Raw genomic sequence first — 14,872 nt, 5'->3', positions numbered from 1 at the left:
TAGTATAATTACAATTTTTATACATACTTATTTATATTGTCTTATAATGTGTCTGTCTATATTTGTATTCATATTTAATTAACTAACATAACAAATTCACCTTTTTGATCAATCAAGTATTTTTAAATCTGATATTTATTTATAGTTTCCTTGCTAGATATAATATATGATTATATTGTATTAATGAATGAAAAGTAACCAAAGTTATTCAGTAACTGTCATGAAGTAAAAGTACAACATGAGTAAGATGAGATCTAAATGTAATTATTTCATCTAGAAGGAAGTTCTTGTGTCAGAGTTTGAACAAAGATTATAACAGAAGAAAAGCAAAAATATAGAATAAAAATAAAACTATGAACCTGAACAAAACGATAACAGTTGAAGTGTAAGATAAGTACTAATGACGCGTTGTGAAATAGATAGAGGAGCATTCAGAGTAAAGTAAATACAGTTAAAACACGATCAATGAACTAAAATAGAAAAAGTAAATTACAACAACAAAGATAAAATACAAAGTGACGCCGACACAAACAGAGAAGACGTTGTTGTTGTTAGTTAAACAAGTATAACGTGGCTACACGTGGTACTGCTGAAGTAAAGTACTTAGAAATGTCTTTTAAATACACTACTTGAGTAAATGCACTTGTACAGTCCAGCGCTGATTTCTTTTATTGTGAAGGCCCGAGGAGCGGAAGTGGTGTGAGTGTTTCCGGGTCGCACAGTGAGCGGCTCCGCTGAGTGGAAAGAAGGACACAAACACGGTGTACTTTCCTTTAGTCTTCTGGGCCTCCATCAGTGGGAAATGTCCACATGTCAGGATGTCCAACATGCATCCAAACGGCGGCTCTAGCTGCGGCTCGCGGACCTCCGACTGGACGTTTGGAGACATCCGGATATGAACAGGAGCAAAGAGCTGGATGTGGTTTTAAAGGCCGCCATGGAGCTGCGGAGAGAAGCAGGTTGGTTTCCTTCTGCTATTTACTGCTAAGCTAACGCTTGCTCCGGATAGCAGTTAGCTGCAGCTGTTAGCAGCTAGCTTCTGCTGAGCCAACGCTAGCTCTGGCTGTGCTAACAGCTGTTCCTGCGTGTTGAGGCATTACTGTACGAGCGAAGAACTGACTTCAAAATAAGAGCAAACTTCCGGTGAATGCAAACTGTATTCCAATGACATTTTGTGTACTTGTATATAAGATAGACAGGATGCCACCTTGGAAGGTTCAATATCCTCTAGGGCTGCAACTAACGATTATTATAATAATCGATTAATCGGTCGATTATTTTTTCGATTCATCGGATAAAAAAATTATAATTTTAAAGCATTAATTTGCAACCTTTTATTACAAAAACAGAACTATCTGTGCAAATTCACAGTGCAACAAATCTTAACAATAAAGAATTTATAAAAAATAAAGAAATACAAATCAGAACACTTAACAGGATTTGTCAGAACTTGTTCTCTACTCACAGATACACACACTCACACACATGCACAGACACACACACAGACATGCACACTGGCACACATGCAGACACACTCACACACATGCACAGACACACACACTCACTCACTGACATGCACACTCACAGACACACACACGCACACACTCAGAACTTATAGAACTAGAGATGATATTCCAGAAGTAACACTCAACATATCAACAGATAACTTAAGGACTAAACTTTACCTAAACAAAGGTTGTTCATTAGATATGGAACTACAAATCCCAGCAGCACTTCCTCTGCATGAAGCCTCATTATATCAGACTGTTGAACGCAGGTCTGTGTTCTGACCTCAGAGGAGATGTTTACTCGTTGCTTCTCTTGAAGCCTCCACGGTATTTTAAAACGAAGACGTTATCTAACCCAACAGCTCAAACACGGGGAATGAACAACTAGCTAGCGAGCTAACGACAACGGTTAGCCTAGCTGCTAAGTTATTGTACACGCAACGCGACTATGCAGTAACATACGAGAAGGTACAGCGCGCTGCAGAAGCTCCTGGACCTTCAGTCTGCGGCGCTGAACTGTTTTGTTCAATACTCAAACATCTCCGCGACTTATTGAGTCAAAGTCGCGCGACACAACGAATCGATAATGAAATTTGTTGCCAACTTTTTTAATTAGCGATTTTATCGATTCGTTGTTGCAGCCCTAATATCCTCCAATATCTGGACATTCTGATTTCAAAACAAAAGCTCTAGAAAATGACATTCATGAGCGAGAGTATACATGTACCCTAATGCTAGTACACGTGTACTCTAATGCTAGTACACATGTACCCTAATAATAGTACACGTGTACCCTGATGCTCGTACACATGTACCCAATGTTTTCCCATGGTTATTTGATTTAAAGTCACGGAAATTTGGTTAAATGTCATAGAAAAGTTATGGAAATCCATTGGTCCAAATGTGTATGAAGCCAACAGAAACTTCATCCGATGTCCTTCCATGCTCCAGATGTCCTGCTGGGTCAGTGCCTAGCTGCTCTTCTTGCTCATGGCTACAGTGTTGACCCGTCAGGTTTCCTGCTTTGCCTTGTTGGCCTACATCCATGCCACACCGCTCCTTCTGGTTAGCATTGTTCCAACCTGGTGGATCGCCTCAGGGCTACTCTGCTCTGGGCCACTGAACCAACTCTGTGGCCATCATCTGCTTCGCTCAATGCTCTGCTGGCTGACCATTTTGAACCTCTTCTGACCTCAGTGCTCTGGCTCAGGTCGACATTCATCTTCCCCTCAACAGTGGAAACAGGTACTTCATAAACAATCAGCGACCACAACCACCTGTGAAGCGCCCTATGTTGGTCTCCCCAGGACTTATACTTACTCTCTTCTCCAAAGCTTTCACCGAGGTTTCAGCTTGAAAGAGCATGTCCTTCACACTTGGCTTGTCAGGGAGATCCACCCTGAACGTCTTCCCTGAGCTCTTCACCAGGTTCTCTTTGACCGCTAGGATAATTCCCTCTCTGATTTTAAAGCAAAACCTATCTCAAATATAATATTCACTTCAGTACTAGTATATTTGGCCATAATACTCATTTCAACACTCGTATATTTCGCCATTATGCTCCCTTCAGTACTAGTATCTTTTGGCATAATACTCTTTAGTAATTACTCTTCACTGAGTAATTAATAAATCTAATCACTGTTACAACTGATACTTACTCAATAAAACTATTTTTTTAAGTGAATCTTAAAATTTACTAAATATACTTTATTTTCTCACAAATACATTCCTTTGTGTCTCTATAACAGATGAAAACTTACTCATGAAGAAATTTTTTTGAAGCTCAGTGAACAGATGTTTGTGGGTTTAATTTGACATCCGTCTGTTTGTGTCTCAGTTTTACCTTCAGATGTACGAAAGGTGATCGTTGGTGAAGAAGAGCAGCAGGACTGGAGCTCCAGTCTCGACCAGGAGGACCCAGAACCTCCTCACATTAAAGAGGACCAGGAGGACCCAGAGCCCTCACATATTAAAGATGACCAGGAGGAGCCAGAGCCCCCACACATTAAAGAGGAACAGGAGGACCCAGAGTCCCCACATATTAAAGATGACCAGGAGGACCCAGAGCCCCCACACATTAAAGAGGAACAGGAGGACCCAGAGCACCTACACATTAAAGAGGAACAGGAGGACCCAGAGCACCCTCACATTAAAGAGGAACAGGAGGAACTCTGGACCAGTCAGGAGGGAGAGCAGCTTGAAGGGCTGGAGGAGGCTGGTATCAAGTTCTCATTCACTCCTGTGAAGAGTGAAGATGATGAAGAGGAAGCTCAGTCCTCACAGCTTCATCAAAGACTAACTGAACTGATAGAAACAGAAGCTGATGGAGAGGACTGTGGAGGACCAGAACCAGACAAGAACTTAGATCCTGATAAGGAAACTGGAGACTCTTCTGAGCCTGAGACTGATAACAGTGATGACTGGAAGGAGACAAGAAAACCTCAGTCAGGTTTAAACAAAGATTCAAGATGTCATAATACTAAGAAACATTTTAGCTGCTCTGAGTGTGGGAAAAGATTTGGCACCAAGGGAACCCTGAAAGAACACATCAGAATCCACACAGGGGAGAAACCATTTAGTTGTACAGTTTGTGGTAAAAGATTTTCCCGGAAGGGACACCTGACACAACACATGCCGTTCCACACAGGAGAGAAACGATTCAGCTGCAACATGTGTAGCAAAAGATTTGTATGGTGTTCACAGATCACAAGACATATATGTGTTGGCCGTCAGTCCTCAAGGAGTCATCACTCTGAGGACAACCGAGAGGCAGAACCTGCAGCCAGCAGCTCAACTGCACACATAAAATCAGAAGCTGATGGAGAGGACTGTGGAGGACCAGAACCAGACAGGGACTCAGATCGAGAACCAGGCGGGAACTCGGATCCAGTTAGACATCCAGAACCAGATCCTGATGTCAAGACTGAACCGTATTCTGAACTTAACGACAGTGTTGACGTTGAGTTTTGGAGAGAGACCAGGAAACATCAGTCAGGGTTCACTTACCAGAGAAATAAAAAGGTCTCTGTAAAAGATGGATTTAATAGCAGTGAGAAACCATTCGGCTGCTCTGATGACGAGGCTGAAGCTGAACCCAAGACTGATGGCAGAGTTGATGGGGATCAACCTCCATCAGGTCCAAAGCATCTGAAAAGTGAGAAGGTGTCTGTCAGAGACACAGGAAGTAACACTGACATGAAACCTTTCAGCTCCTCTGAGTCTCAGGAAAGACCTGAAGACCGTCTCACTCTGCTGACACACCAGAAACCATTCCGCTGCTCAGTTTGTAACTCAGACTGCAGTGACAGCGACTCTCTAGTTGAACACATGAGGATCCACATGAGACGAACACGGTTCAGATGCCCAACTTGTGGTGAAGAGTTTGCATGGAGGAGGCGTCTGACTAAACATATGGAAGTCCACACAAAGAAGAAGCTCTACACCTGCAGGGATTGTGACGAAAGATTCACCTGGTATAACACGCTCAGAAACCATCGATGTGTTGGTCGTCATTTCTCACGGCTTCATCAGACTCAGACTGAGGAGAACCAAGAGGCAGAACCTGCAGCCAGCAGTTCAACTGAACACATGGAAACAGAAGCTGATGGAGAGGACTGTGGAGGACCAGAACCAGACAGGAACTCTGGAGCAGGTAGACAGCCAGAACCAAATTCTGATGAGGAGACTTATAACACTGATGGCTGGAAGGAGGCCAGAGAACCTCAGTCAGTTTTAAACCCTCTGAATAATAAGGAAGATGCAGCAAGTGATGAGGAATATCAAACTCTCAACAAACTATTCAGCTGCTCTGATTGTGGGAAAAGATTAGGAACTAAGAGAACTCTGAAGAGCCACATGAGAGCTCATACAAAAGAGAAACCATTCAGATGCTCAGTTTGTGAGAAATCTTTCACACAGAGTGAAAGTTTACAGACACACATGAGAATTCACACAGGAGAAAAACCATTCAGCTGCTCCGTTTGCACAAAAATATTTACCTGGCATCATCAGATCAAAAAACATGAATGTGTTTATGATCATCAAAGACTTACTGAACAGATGGGAACAGAAGTTGATGAAGAGGACTGTGGAGGACCAGAACCAGACAGGAACTCAAGACTAGAACCAGATTCTGCTGACTCTTCTGATCCTGAGGCTGATAACAGTTATGACTGGAAAAAGACCAGAGAATCTCAGTCACATTTAAACTCTCTGAACAATGAGGAGGCTTCCAGTGAGAAACCATTTAGCTGCTCTGAGTGCGGGAAAAAATTTAGCCACAAAGGAAATCTGAATAGACACGCAAGAACTCACACAGGAGAGAAACCGTTCAGCTGCTCAGTGTGCAGGAAAGCTTTCAACGTTGGTTCTTCTCTGAAGGTCCACATGAGATGTCACACAGGAGAGAAACCATTCAATTGTTCCATTTGTAAGAAATCTTTCACACAAAGAGGAAGTTTACAGACTCACATGGGAATCCACACCGGAGAGAAACCATTCAGCTGCTCTCTCTGTGAAAAAAGATTTCTCACCAAAGCACAACTGAAGAATCACACAATGAGTCACACCGGACAGAAAAGATTCTCCTGCAGTGTTTGTCGCCAAGGATTCACCTGGTACGACCAGCTCCGGAACCACCGGTGTGTCGGCCATCCGTCCTCACAGCTTAACCTGGTGGAGGAAGAGGAGGAGAAGGCGGAGGAGGAGGAGGAGGAGGAGGAGAAGGAGGAGGCGGCAGCAGCTCAGCTGAATACACGGAAATAACAACTTCTTCTATGAGAAACGATATAGAGCTGACATAGCATTCTCTTTTCATAACTCTTTGATGAGGTAACAATCTGAGGTACTTCTATCTAGAAAAGCTATTTTCTTCTGCACATGTAATGAGCCTGAGCGTTATGAATTATATCGTCTTATTTTTGTGGATAAGAAAAATGAAGAACATAAGTTATTGTGTTGTTTGTTCATTGCATACTGTTTCTGGCTTTGTTTTAAAATAATACATTAAATGTATATAGCACACTTTAGGATACAAGTGAAATTGGAAATTGTCGCCCGTAGAGATTGGTGAGGTGCAACAAGCTCTTAGCTCTTTTCTTTTAGTTTAATAAGAATAACTAAACTCTGTTATTGACACAAAGAAACAAGCTGTCATGAAAGTACCTTCTGCCATTTTAGTGTGAATCGGCTCCTTGGGGTTTGTTTTGTTGCAGATCCTGTTTGTGATTTTCATCAACAGGATTTCAAGGACCAGCCGGTTTGGACGATTCGCAGAGTTTTAAGTTGACGGGATGAGACTCAAAACCTTCAAGTCTGAGTTCATGATTCTCTGGTTACAAGTGAGTCATTGCACCCCTAACTATAGACCTGAACCAGTCCTAACTATAGACCTGAACCAGTCCTAACTATAGACCTGGACCAGTCCTAACTATAGACCTGAACCAGTCCTAACTATAGACCTGAACCAGTCCTAACTATAGACCTGAACCAGTCCTAACTATAGACCTGGACCAGTCCTAACTATAGACCTGAACCAGTCCTAACTATAGACCTGAACCAGTCCTAACTATAGACCTGAACCAGTCCTAACTATAGACCTGAACCAGTCCTAACTATAGACCTGGACCAGTCCTAACTATAGACCTGAACCAGCCCTAACTATAGACCTGAACCAGTCCTAACTATAGACCTGAACCAGTCCTAACTATAGACCTGAACCAGTCCTAACTATAGACCTGAACCAGTCCTAACTATAGACCTGAACCAGTCCTAACTATAGACCTGAACCAGCCCTAACTATAGACCTGAACCAGCCCTAACTATAGACCTGAACCAGCCCTAACTATAGACCTGAACCAGCCCTAACTATAGACCTGGACCAGTCCTAACTATAGACCTGGACCAGTCCTAACTATAGACCTGAACCAGCCCTAACTATAGACCTGAACCAGCCCTAACTATAGACCTGAACCAGCCCTAACTATAGACCTGAAACAGCCCTAACTATAGACCTGGACCAGTCCTAACTATAGACCTGAACCAGCCCTAACTATAGACCTGAACCAGTCCTAACTATAGACCTGAACCAGTCCTAACTATAGACCTGAACCAGTCCTAACTATAGACCTGAACCAGTCCTAACTATAGACCTGAACCAGTCCTAACTATAGACCTGAACCAGTCCTAACTATAGACCTGAACCAGTCCTAACTATAGACCTGAACCAGCCCTAACTATAGACCTGAACCAGCCCTAACTATAGACCTGAACCAGCCCTAACTATAGACCTGAACCAGCCCTAACTATAGACCTGAACCAGCCCTAACTATAGACCTGAACCAGTCCTAACTATAGACCTGAACCAGCCCTAACTATAGACCTGAACCAGTCCTAACTATAGACCTGAACCAGTCCTAGCTATAGACCTGAACCAGTCCTAGCTATAGACCTGAACCAGCCCTAACTATAGACCTGAACCAGTCCTAACTATAGACCTGAACCAGCCCTAACTATAGACCTGACCCAGTCCTAACTATAGACCTGGACCAGTCCTAACTATAGACCTGGACCAGTCCTAACTATAGACCTGAACCAGTCCTAACTATAGACCTGAACCAGTCCTAACTATAGACCTGAACCAGTCCTAACTATAGACCTGAACCAGCCCTAACTATAGACCTGAACCAGCCCTAACTATAGACCTGAACCAGTCCTAACTATAGACCTGAACCAGCCCTAACTATAGACCTGAAGAACCAGCCCTAACTATAGACCTGAACCAGCCCTAACTATAGACCTGAACCAGCCCTAACTATAGACCTGAACCAGCCCTAACTATAGACCTGAACCAGTCCTAACTATAGACCTGAACCAGTCCTAACTATAGACCTGAACCAGTCCTAACTATAGACCTGAACCAGCTCTAACTATAGACCTGAACCAGCCCTAGCTATAGACCTGAACCAGTCCTAACTATAGACCTGAACCAGCCCTAACTATAGACCTGAACCAGTCCTAACTATAGACCTGAACCAGTCCTAACTATAGACCTGAACCAGTCCTAACTATAGACCTGAACCAGTCCTAACTATAGACCTGAACCAGTCCTAACTATAGACCTGAACCAGTCCTAACTATAGACCTGAACCAGCCCTAACTATAGACCTGAACCAGCCCTAACTATAGACCTGAAACAGCCCTAACTATAGACCTGGACCAGTCCTAACTATAGACCTGAACCAGTCCTAAGTATAGACCTGAACCAGTCCTAACTATAGACCTGAACCAGCTCTAACTATAGACCTGAACCAGTCCTAAGTATAGACCTGAACCAGTCCTAACTATAGACCTGGACCAGTCCTAACTATAGACCTGAACCAGTCCTAACTATAGACCTGAACCAGTCCTAACTATAGACCTGGACCAGTCCTAACTATAGACCTGAACCAGTCCTAAGTATGGAGGACTTCCTTTCTCTCCTCATGTCCTATTAATGCTTTTTAACCCGTTAAGCCTCAGCCATTTAAAAAAATAATTGCGAATGTTTTTATTCCCATACTGAATACCTCCTTAATATGGCTAATTTTATCATTTCAAAAGCTAAAATATACTAAAAAAGACACTTATGAGACTAGTTAAGAGGTCCATATAGCAGTATCTGTGTTACTGGTTTATTTGTTGATAATAGAACATAGGAAATTTAAAAAAAGGTTGTATTGCTTTTATACAATATCACTGTTAACAGAATCTCTTCAAAGTTTGACTTTTATTGAGGGAAGTTCAATATATTTAGTAGTTCGTTTAGGGCAGATTTCGTGTGCTGTAGGTTCAGATCTGCTGAGAGACAAAATGTCCTAACTTTCTTCCTGGACCTTGAATGTCTCTGGTTCCACAACAGAGGAGCTCTGCTCAAGCAGATGCACCAATACATGCCAACAGGTATCATTTATCCATAAGTAAGTATAATACATACAACGTATCATTTATCTCAGTCATTTAAGTCCTTTTTCAGTCTTCTCGCTGGAATGTGGTTGATATTTTGAGGTTTTGTCTCATATTTGGTTCTGTCGGTCGTAAGCTTTTCAGAAAGGTGCTAATCTTGTGTAGCATCAAACTAGGTATATGAAAATGTATGTTTTCATAACTTGAGTCCTTTATTTCTGTTCGTATTTATGGTTAAATTGTGTTATACACATGTAAAATGGAGTGATATGCTCTTGTAAGGCTCTGCAGGTTTGTGTCACGTCAGAGGAAGTGAGGAAGACCTGATGAAGAGTTCTGCCCCCAGGTTTCGGGGCGCTGGGGCTCATGAGGTAACTTTGCCCCCCGACCCAATAAAATGACATCAGCAGAATGTGATTCCTTTAATGAAAATACAAAGATAACAATGTTTGATTCAAACAGATTTCTAATACAAAAACGTTGTCTTTAATTAAAATGTCAAACTTGAAATAGTGACAATATGTTTTTAATGTTCAATTCCTCCAACACATTTTTCTTCATTTCTCATATATATATATATATATATATATATACACATACATACATACATACATACAGAATTGTATTAAGACATCCTTATTATGTCAAAGTGTTGGAATAAATGTTAAATATTTAAATGCAAAATAGTAATGCGTGTTTGATACATTTTTTTGCATTGAATCATACGAAAATGTTTGCTGAAATTGATGAGATGGCCTACCAAAAAAACATTCCACCAGCCGCCACTGTTCATGTTCCTTCACAAGTACTGAAGCTGGAAGCTTTCTCTCCTGTGTGGAGTCGCATGTGTCTCTTCAGATTTCCACTTTCACTGAAGGATTTCCCGCACATAGAGCAGCTGAATGGTTTCTCTCCCGTGTGGATCCTCATGTGTTTCTGTAAACTATCGCTCTTTGTGAAAGATTTCTTACAAACCGAGCAGCTGAATGGTTTCTCTCCCGTGTGAGATCTCATGTGTACTTTCAAATTTCCATTTTCACTGAAAGCTTTACTGCACAGTGAGCAGCTGTATGGTTTCTCTCCCGTGTGGATCCTCATGTGTTTCTGGAGACTATCACTTTGTGCAAATGATTTCTTACAGAATAAGCAGCTGAATGGTTTCTCTCCTGTATGAGATCTCATGTGTCTCTTCAGATGTGCCTTAAAACCAAACCTTTTTCCACAATGAGAGCAGCTGAATGGTTTCTCACAAGTACCACATCTGGAATCGCTGACAGACTCATTTGGTGAGTTTAAACCTGACTCAGTAGTCTTCTTCCACTCTTCATCACTGTCATCAGTTTCAGACGAGTCTCCAGTCTGGACAACAGCATCTGGTTCTGGTCCTCCACAGTCCTCTCCATCAGCTTCTGTTTCCATGTGTTCAGTTGAGCTGCTGGCTGCAGGTTCTGCCTCTCGGTTCTCCTCAGTCTGAAGAAGCTGTGAGGACGGATGACCAACACATCTATGTGTTTTGAGGCTGGTGTACCAAGTGAATCTTCTTTCACAAACACTACAGCTGAATCTTTTCTCCCCCGTGTGGAGGGGCATGTGGCGCGTCAGACTTCCTGCTTGTGTGAAACTTTTACCACAAACTGAGCAGTTGAATGGTTTCTCTCCCGTGTGAGATTTAATGTGTAACTGCAGCAACACCTTCCGGGTGTATCCTTTACCACACGACAAGCAGCTGAAAGGTTTCTCGCCAGTATGAGTTCTTACGTGAATCTTTAGATACGTCTTTGTTCCAAATCTTTTCCCACACTCAAAGCAGCCAAATGGTTTCTCTCCAGCGCTACATCTGGAGTCACCGACAGACACTTTCTCATTCAGCGAGCTTAAGCCTGACTGAGGTTCGCTGGTCTCCTTCAAGTCTTCACTGGTATCAGAATCAAGTTTGTTACATTGTGAAGTTTCGTCACTGCAGGATATTTGTAAATTTTGATCTAAACCCGAGTTTATGTCTGGTTCTGGTCCTCCACAGTCCTCTCCATCAGCTTCTGTTTCCATGTGTTCAGTGAGTCTTTGATGAAGCTGTGAGGACTGAGCTTCCTCTTCATCATCTTCACTCTTCACAGTAGTGAATGAGAACTTCATACCAGCCTCCTCCAGCCCTTGAAGCTGCTCTCCCTGCTGACTGATCCAGAGTTCCTGTTCTTCTTTAATGTGAAGGGGCTCCGGATCCTCCTGGTACTCTTTAATGTGTGGGTTCTCCTGGTCCTCTTTAATGTGTGGGGTCTCTGGGTCCTCCGGGTCCAGACTGTAGCTCCAGTCTTGCTGCTCTTCTTTTACAACGATCACTTTTCGTACGTCTGAATGTAAAGCTGAAACACAAACAGCTGTTTTAAGTAAACAAACACCTATTTATATACTTATTTAAAGTAACTAAGTATATTTACCCTCTTCAAAGTAACTTGTAATTAATACTTCTAATTCACAGAGGCAGGACCTCCAAGTCTGTGCTCAGGGATCTCTGCTGAGAAAAGATGGCTTGCCGCCTCTGGGTTGGTAAGGAGTTAAGTTACGGCCTCAAAGATGAGGGGGGGGTTAAGTATCTCTGGGTCTTGTTCGCCGGTGACGGAAATTCATTTAACAGTCTCATCCCTGGTCATGAGCTCTGGGTAGTGACCAAAGGAACATGGTCTGGGCACAAGCGGCTGAAGTTAACTTCCTTTGTCGGTGGTCTGGGCTCAGAGTAAGGCTGCTAATCTTTCAGGTCAAAGGGGACGAGCTGAGGGGATTCAACATTGGATCTGGATCCTCCTGGACACCTTCCGATTGAGGCCCCAGGGAAGATACGGAACATGCTGCAGAGAGGGACGTCTGTGACACCCTCTTCAGACCCGATAGTGGATTAATTATCTGATGTAAACTTAAGTTACTAAATAAATGTAGGGTGAAAAAAGTACAATATTTTCCCTCAGATGTTGTGGAGTAGAAGTATAAAGTAGCACACAATGGAACCACTCAAGTAAAGTACCTCGGAATTGTACTTCAATGCAGTACCGATATTACATGCAATGCTTTGTGGCCTCAGTCTTACCTGCCAAATTGCTCCGTTCGCCTCCTGAAAACAGATCAATTGTAATTAGGACAAAAACATTTTCCATCAGCCGTTCAGTTTAACGAATGTGTTCCAACTCACCAGCGGTCACCACGTCTTTGCCTTGCAGCCACTGGACTCCACGAGACCGCCTCTCCATCCAGAACTCCCGGATGGCGTCCACGCAGTAGGTGTCCTGGATCTTGGAGAAAGTGGCCGGACTGACGACCCCCATGTTCATGAAGCGGAACAGGAGGGCCACTTTGCTGTAGTTGCTTCCGCTCAGCAGAATGTTCGTCCCCAGCATGAAGTCGCCGGCCAGCATCCCGAACTTGAAGGTGGGCTGCGAGGTCCAGCTCCAGACGATGTGACCGCGAGGACAGACCTGAAACCGGAAGAGACATTTATAGGATCAAAAAGGAAGTGAAACTAGGGCTGGGCGGTGTGGCCCAAAATTCATATCACAGTATTTTGTTAGATTCTGGTGGTTTTACCCACGTAGGGTGTTCGGAGGCTAAACTTGGAGGGCCTTAGGACCCAGGGACATGTCGATGACATCCCCCTGGGTCCTAAGTGTTACGGAGTTTAAAAAAAGTCGTACCGTAAGGAAATCAGAAACCAAAGTGAAACCACTTAAAGTGGACAAAGAGACTCTGGGGGACTCTACTGGTTATAGTGGGAGAGTTACCCAGTCAACAACAAAGGCAGTACACCTCTGTTGGATGAGACACTGGAAGGGGGGCAGGCCACGGCACGTCAGACCGGTGGACATCCGGTAGCGGCACCGCTTCACCGGCAGGTGGAGCAGCGCCACCAGCTGGCGGAGGCTGTCCTCGTAGACGACGGACGCCCGAGACCCAACAATGTCCTCCTCGGTCAGGACTTTGTGAAGCTCCGCTGGAAGCCGCACTTCTTCGGGACTGAGGATCGTCTCGTCGGCCATCTTCGGTCTGGCGTCCGGAGCAGCTCCCGGACTGAAGGACGAAGCGGCGAGATGTGGAAATAAATGAACTTTGTGACATCAGGATCAAAAAAGTAAAAAACAGAAAAGGTTCCGGGGGCGGAGAGAGACTCAGTTCTTACCGACTGGACGCTGGAACTGCAGGAGGCCCCGTAGCCAGCCGAGGGCTCGTCCACGGAGTCGAGGGCCATGGACTCTTTTCATAGCTGAAACGGGACCAGAAGGTCTTTGTCAATCGGTTTCACCTCTTTACGCTCTGAGAGGAGCTCAAAGAGAGGAGCTGACCTGCCAGGACAGTCATCGTTCTACTCTTGGACTCAAGCTCCTCTGCTAGCTAGTTGCGCTACCGTTACCCAGCATGCATTTCACTTAATGGCTTTATAAAGCGGTGTCTACCTCACTGCAGTGGTCACATTGTGTTTCTTTATTCACATTAATACTTCATAATAATACATTGTTTTAAGCACATTGTAATGATACTCAGGTCGATATCAATTAAATCGTCTAAAGTTAAACTCTTATCACTTAGTGATGACATCATCTTTTTTATTACCTTACATATTTTGTTTGTAATAAAATATATATATATATATATATATATATATATATATATATATATATATATATATATATATATATATATAAAATGTGTGTATGTGTAAAGAACATGAACGTGTGCGTGCCTCTGTGTTTTGTACTACTAACTCTCAGGAGTTGTGTTGTGAAACAGCGCCCCCCTCTCGGCGCCCCAGTGAGCCTTCAGGCAGACCGCGGTACTGCAGCCGCGAGACGTCGCCTCTAAAATGCCCGTATGTGTCCCCACGTTAGCAATGCTAGCCGTTAGCTTCTCTTCACTTCAGTTTAAATGTTTTTACTAAACACTCATTTGAAGCGGAGTCACGTGAGGGCGGAGTCACGTGAGAACGCAGTCCGCTCCGGAGATAACTTAGGCTGTAATACTTCCGGGTTAGTCACGATTAGCTCAGTTAGCATCGTGGATACCACCACAGCGAGCAAACTACTGGTCACTGGTGACAGCACACTGGGACCAGTAGAACCAGTAGCACCAGCAGCACCAGTAGCACTCACGCGTCCAGCAGCAGCAGCGCCAGCTCGGAGTCCTGGAGCCCCGCGGCCGCGCGGAGGGCTCTCCAGCGCGGGAACGCGGGCCCGATGTTGATCCTCTCATCCGGGTCTTCAGAGGAGGCCTTCGTGGGAACGCAGCTCGTGTTCTCTGGACGAGGCCTCCAGCTGATGTCCGCCATCTCGCTTCAACTGCGAGTTCTTCTTCGAATAATAATTCTTCTTCTTCTTCTTCTTCTTCTTCTTCTTCTTCTTCTTCTTCTTCGAGTTTCAATGACGGTAACGAACTTTAAGACGACC

The 14,872-nt window shown here is 43.8% G+C and overlaps 2 protein-coding genes across 5 annotated transcripts; one reads left to right on the top strand and one right to left on the bottom strand.

The window, feature by feature from the left end:
* The first annotated feature begins 441 nt into the window (after positions 1 to 441).
* LOC137779402 (zinc finger protein 665-like) lies at positions 442 to 13,035 on the top strand. 4 transcript variants are annotated; one of them, XR_011077052.1, is made up of 6 exons: positions 442 to 959; positions 3,346 to 6,338; positions 6,748 to 6,847; positions 9,732 to 9,820; positions 11,926 to 11,993; positions 12,202 to 13,035. XR_011077052.1 is itself a non-coding variant. In XM_068567102.1 (2 exons), the coding sequence occupies exons 1-2, from the start codon at positions 896 to 898 to the stop codon at positions 6,270 to 6,272; spliced, it is 2,991 nt and encodes a 996-aa protein (XP_068423203.1). In that variant the 5' UTR covers positions 442 to 895; the 3' UTR covers positions 6,273 to 6,918. The 4 variants fall into 4 exon arrangements, 1 of the variants encoding a protein (XP_068423203.1); XR_011077051.1 differs by having other exon boundaries at positions 3,346 to 6,847; XR_011077053.1 differs by lacking the exons at positions 9,732 to 9,820; positions 11,926 to 11,993; positions 12,202 to 13,035 and having other exon boundaries at positions 6,748 to 6,918.
* On the bottom strand, positions 10,092 to 14,845 carry LOC137779403 (zinc finger protein ZFP2-like). The gene is made up of 6 exons (XM_068567103.1): positions 14,579 to 14,845; positions 13,612 to 13,695; positions 13,217 to 13,502; positions 12,631 to 12,913; positions 12,529 to 12,552; positions 10,092 to 11,809 (listed from the first exon to the last, which is right to left on the bottom strand). The coding sequence occupies exons 1-6, from the start codon at positions 14,752 to 14,754 to the stop codon at positions 10,239 to 10,241; spliced, it is 2,424 nt and encodes an 807-aa protein (XP_068423204.1). The 5' UTR covers positions 14,755 to 14,845; the 3' UTR covers positions 10,092 to 10,238.
* Positions 14,846 to 14,872: the final 27 nt, after the last annotated feature.

This window comes from Clinocottus analis, unplaced genomic scaffold (genome assembly GCF_023055335.1).
Source record: "Clinocottus analis isolate CAN_PGR_092001 unplaced genomic scaffold, fCliAna1.0.p SCAF_77, whole genome shotgun sequence".
Taxonomy (NCBI): Eukaryota; Metazoa; Chordata; class Actinopteri; order Perciformes; family Cottidae; genus Clinocottus; species Clinocottus analis.
This window is presented reverse-complemented; position numbering and strand designations above follow the sequence as displayed.

Excerpts from the sequence above, each read along its gene's own strand:
- LOC137779402 (XM_068567102.1), top strand. The coding sequence starts at position 896 with ATGAACAGGAGCAAAGAGCTGGATGTGGTTTTAAAGGCCGCCATGGAG. Across the intron at positions 960-3,345 it reads GGAGCTGCGGAGAGAAGCAG|TTTTACCTTCAGATGTACGA; the intron begins GTTGGTTTCCTT and ends TTTGTGTCTCAG.
- LOC137779403 (XM_068567103.1), bottom strand. The coding sequence starts at position 14,754 with ATGGCGGACATCAGCTGGAGGCCTCGTCCAGAGAACACGAGCTGCGTT. Across the intron at positions 12,914-13,216 it reads CTGCCTTTGTTGTTGACTGG|GTCTGTCCTCGCGGTCACAT; the intron begins GTAACTCTCCCA and ends TTCCGGTTTCAG. Across the intron at positions 12,553-12,630 it reads CAAAGACGTGGTGACCGCTG|GAGGCGAACGGAGCAATTTG; the intron begins GTGAGTTGGAAC and ends ATCTGTTTTCAG.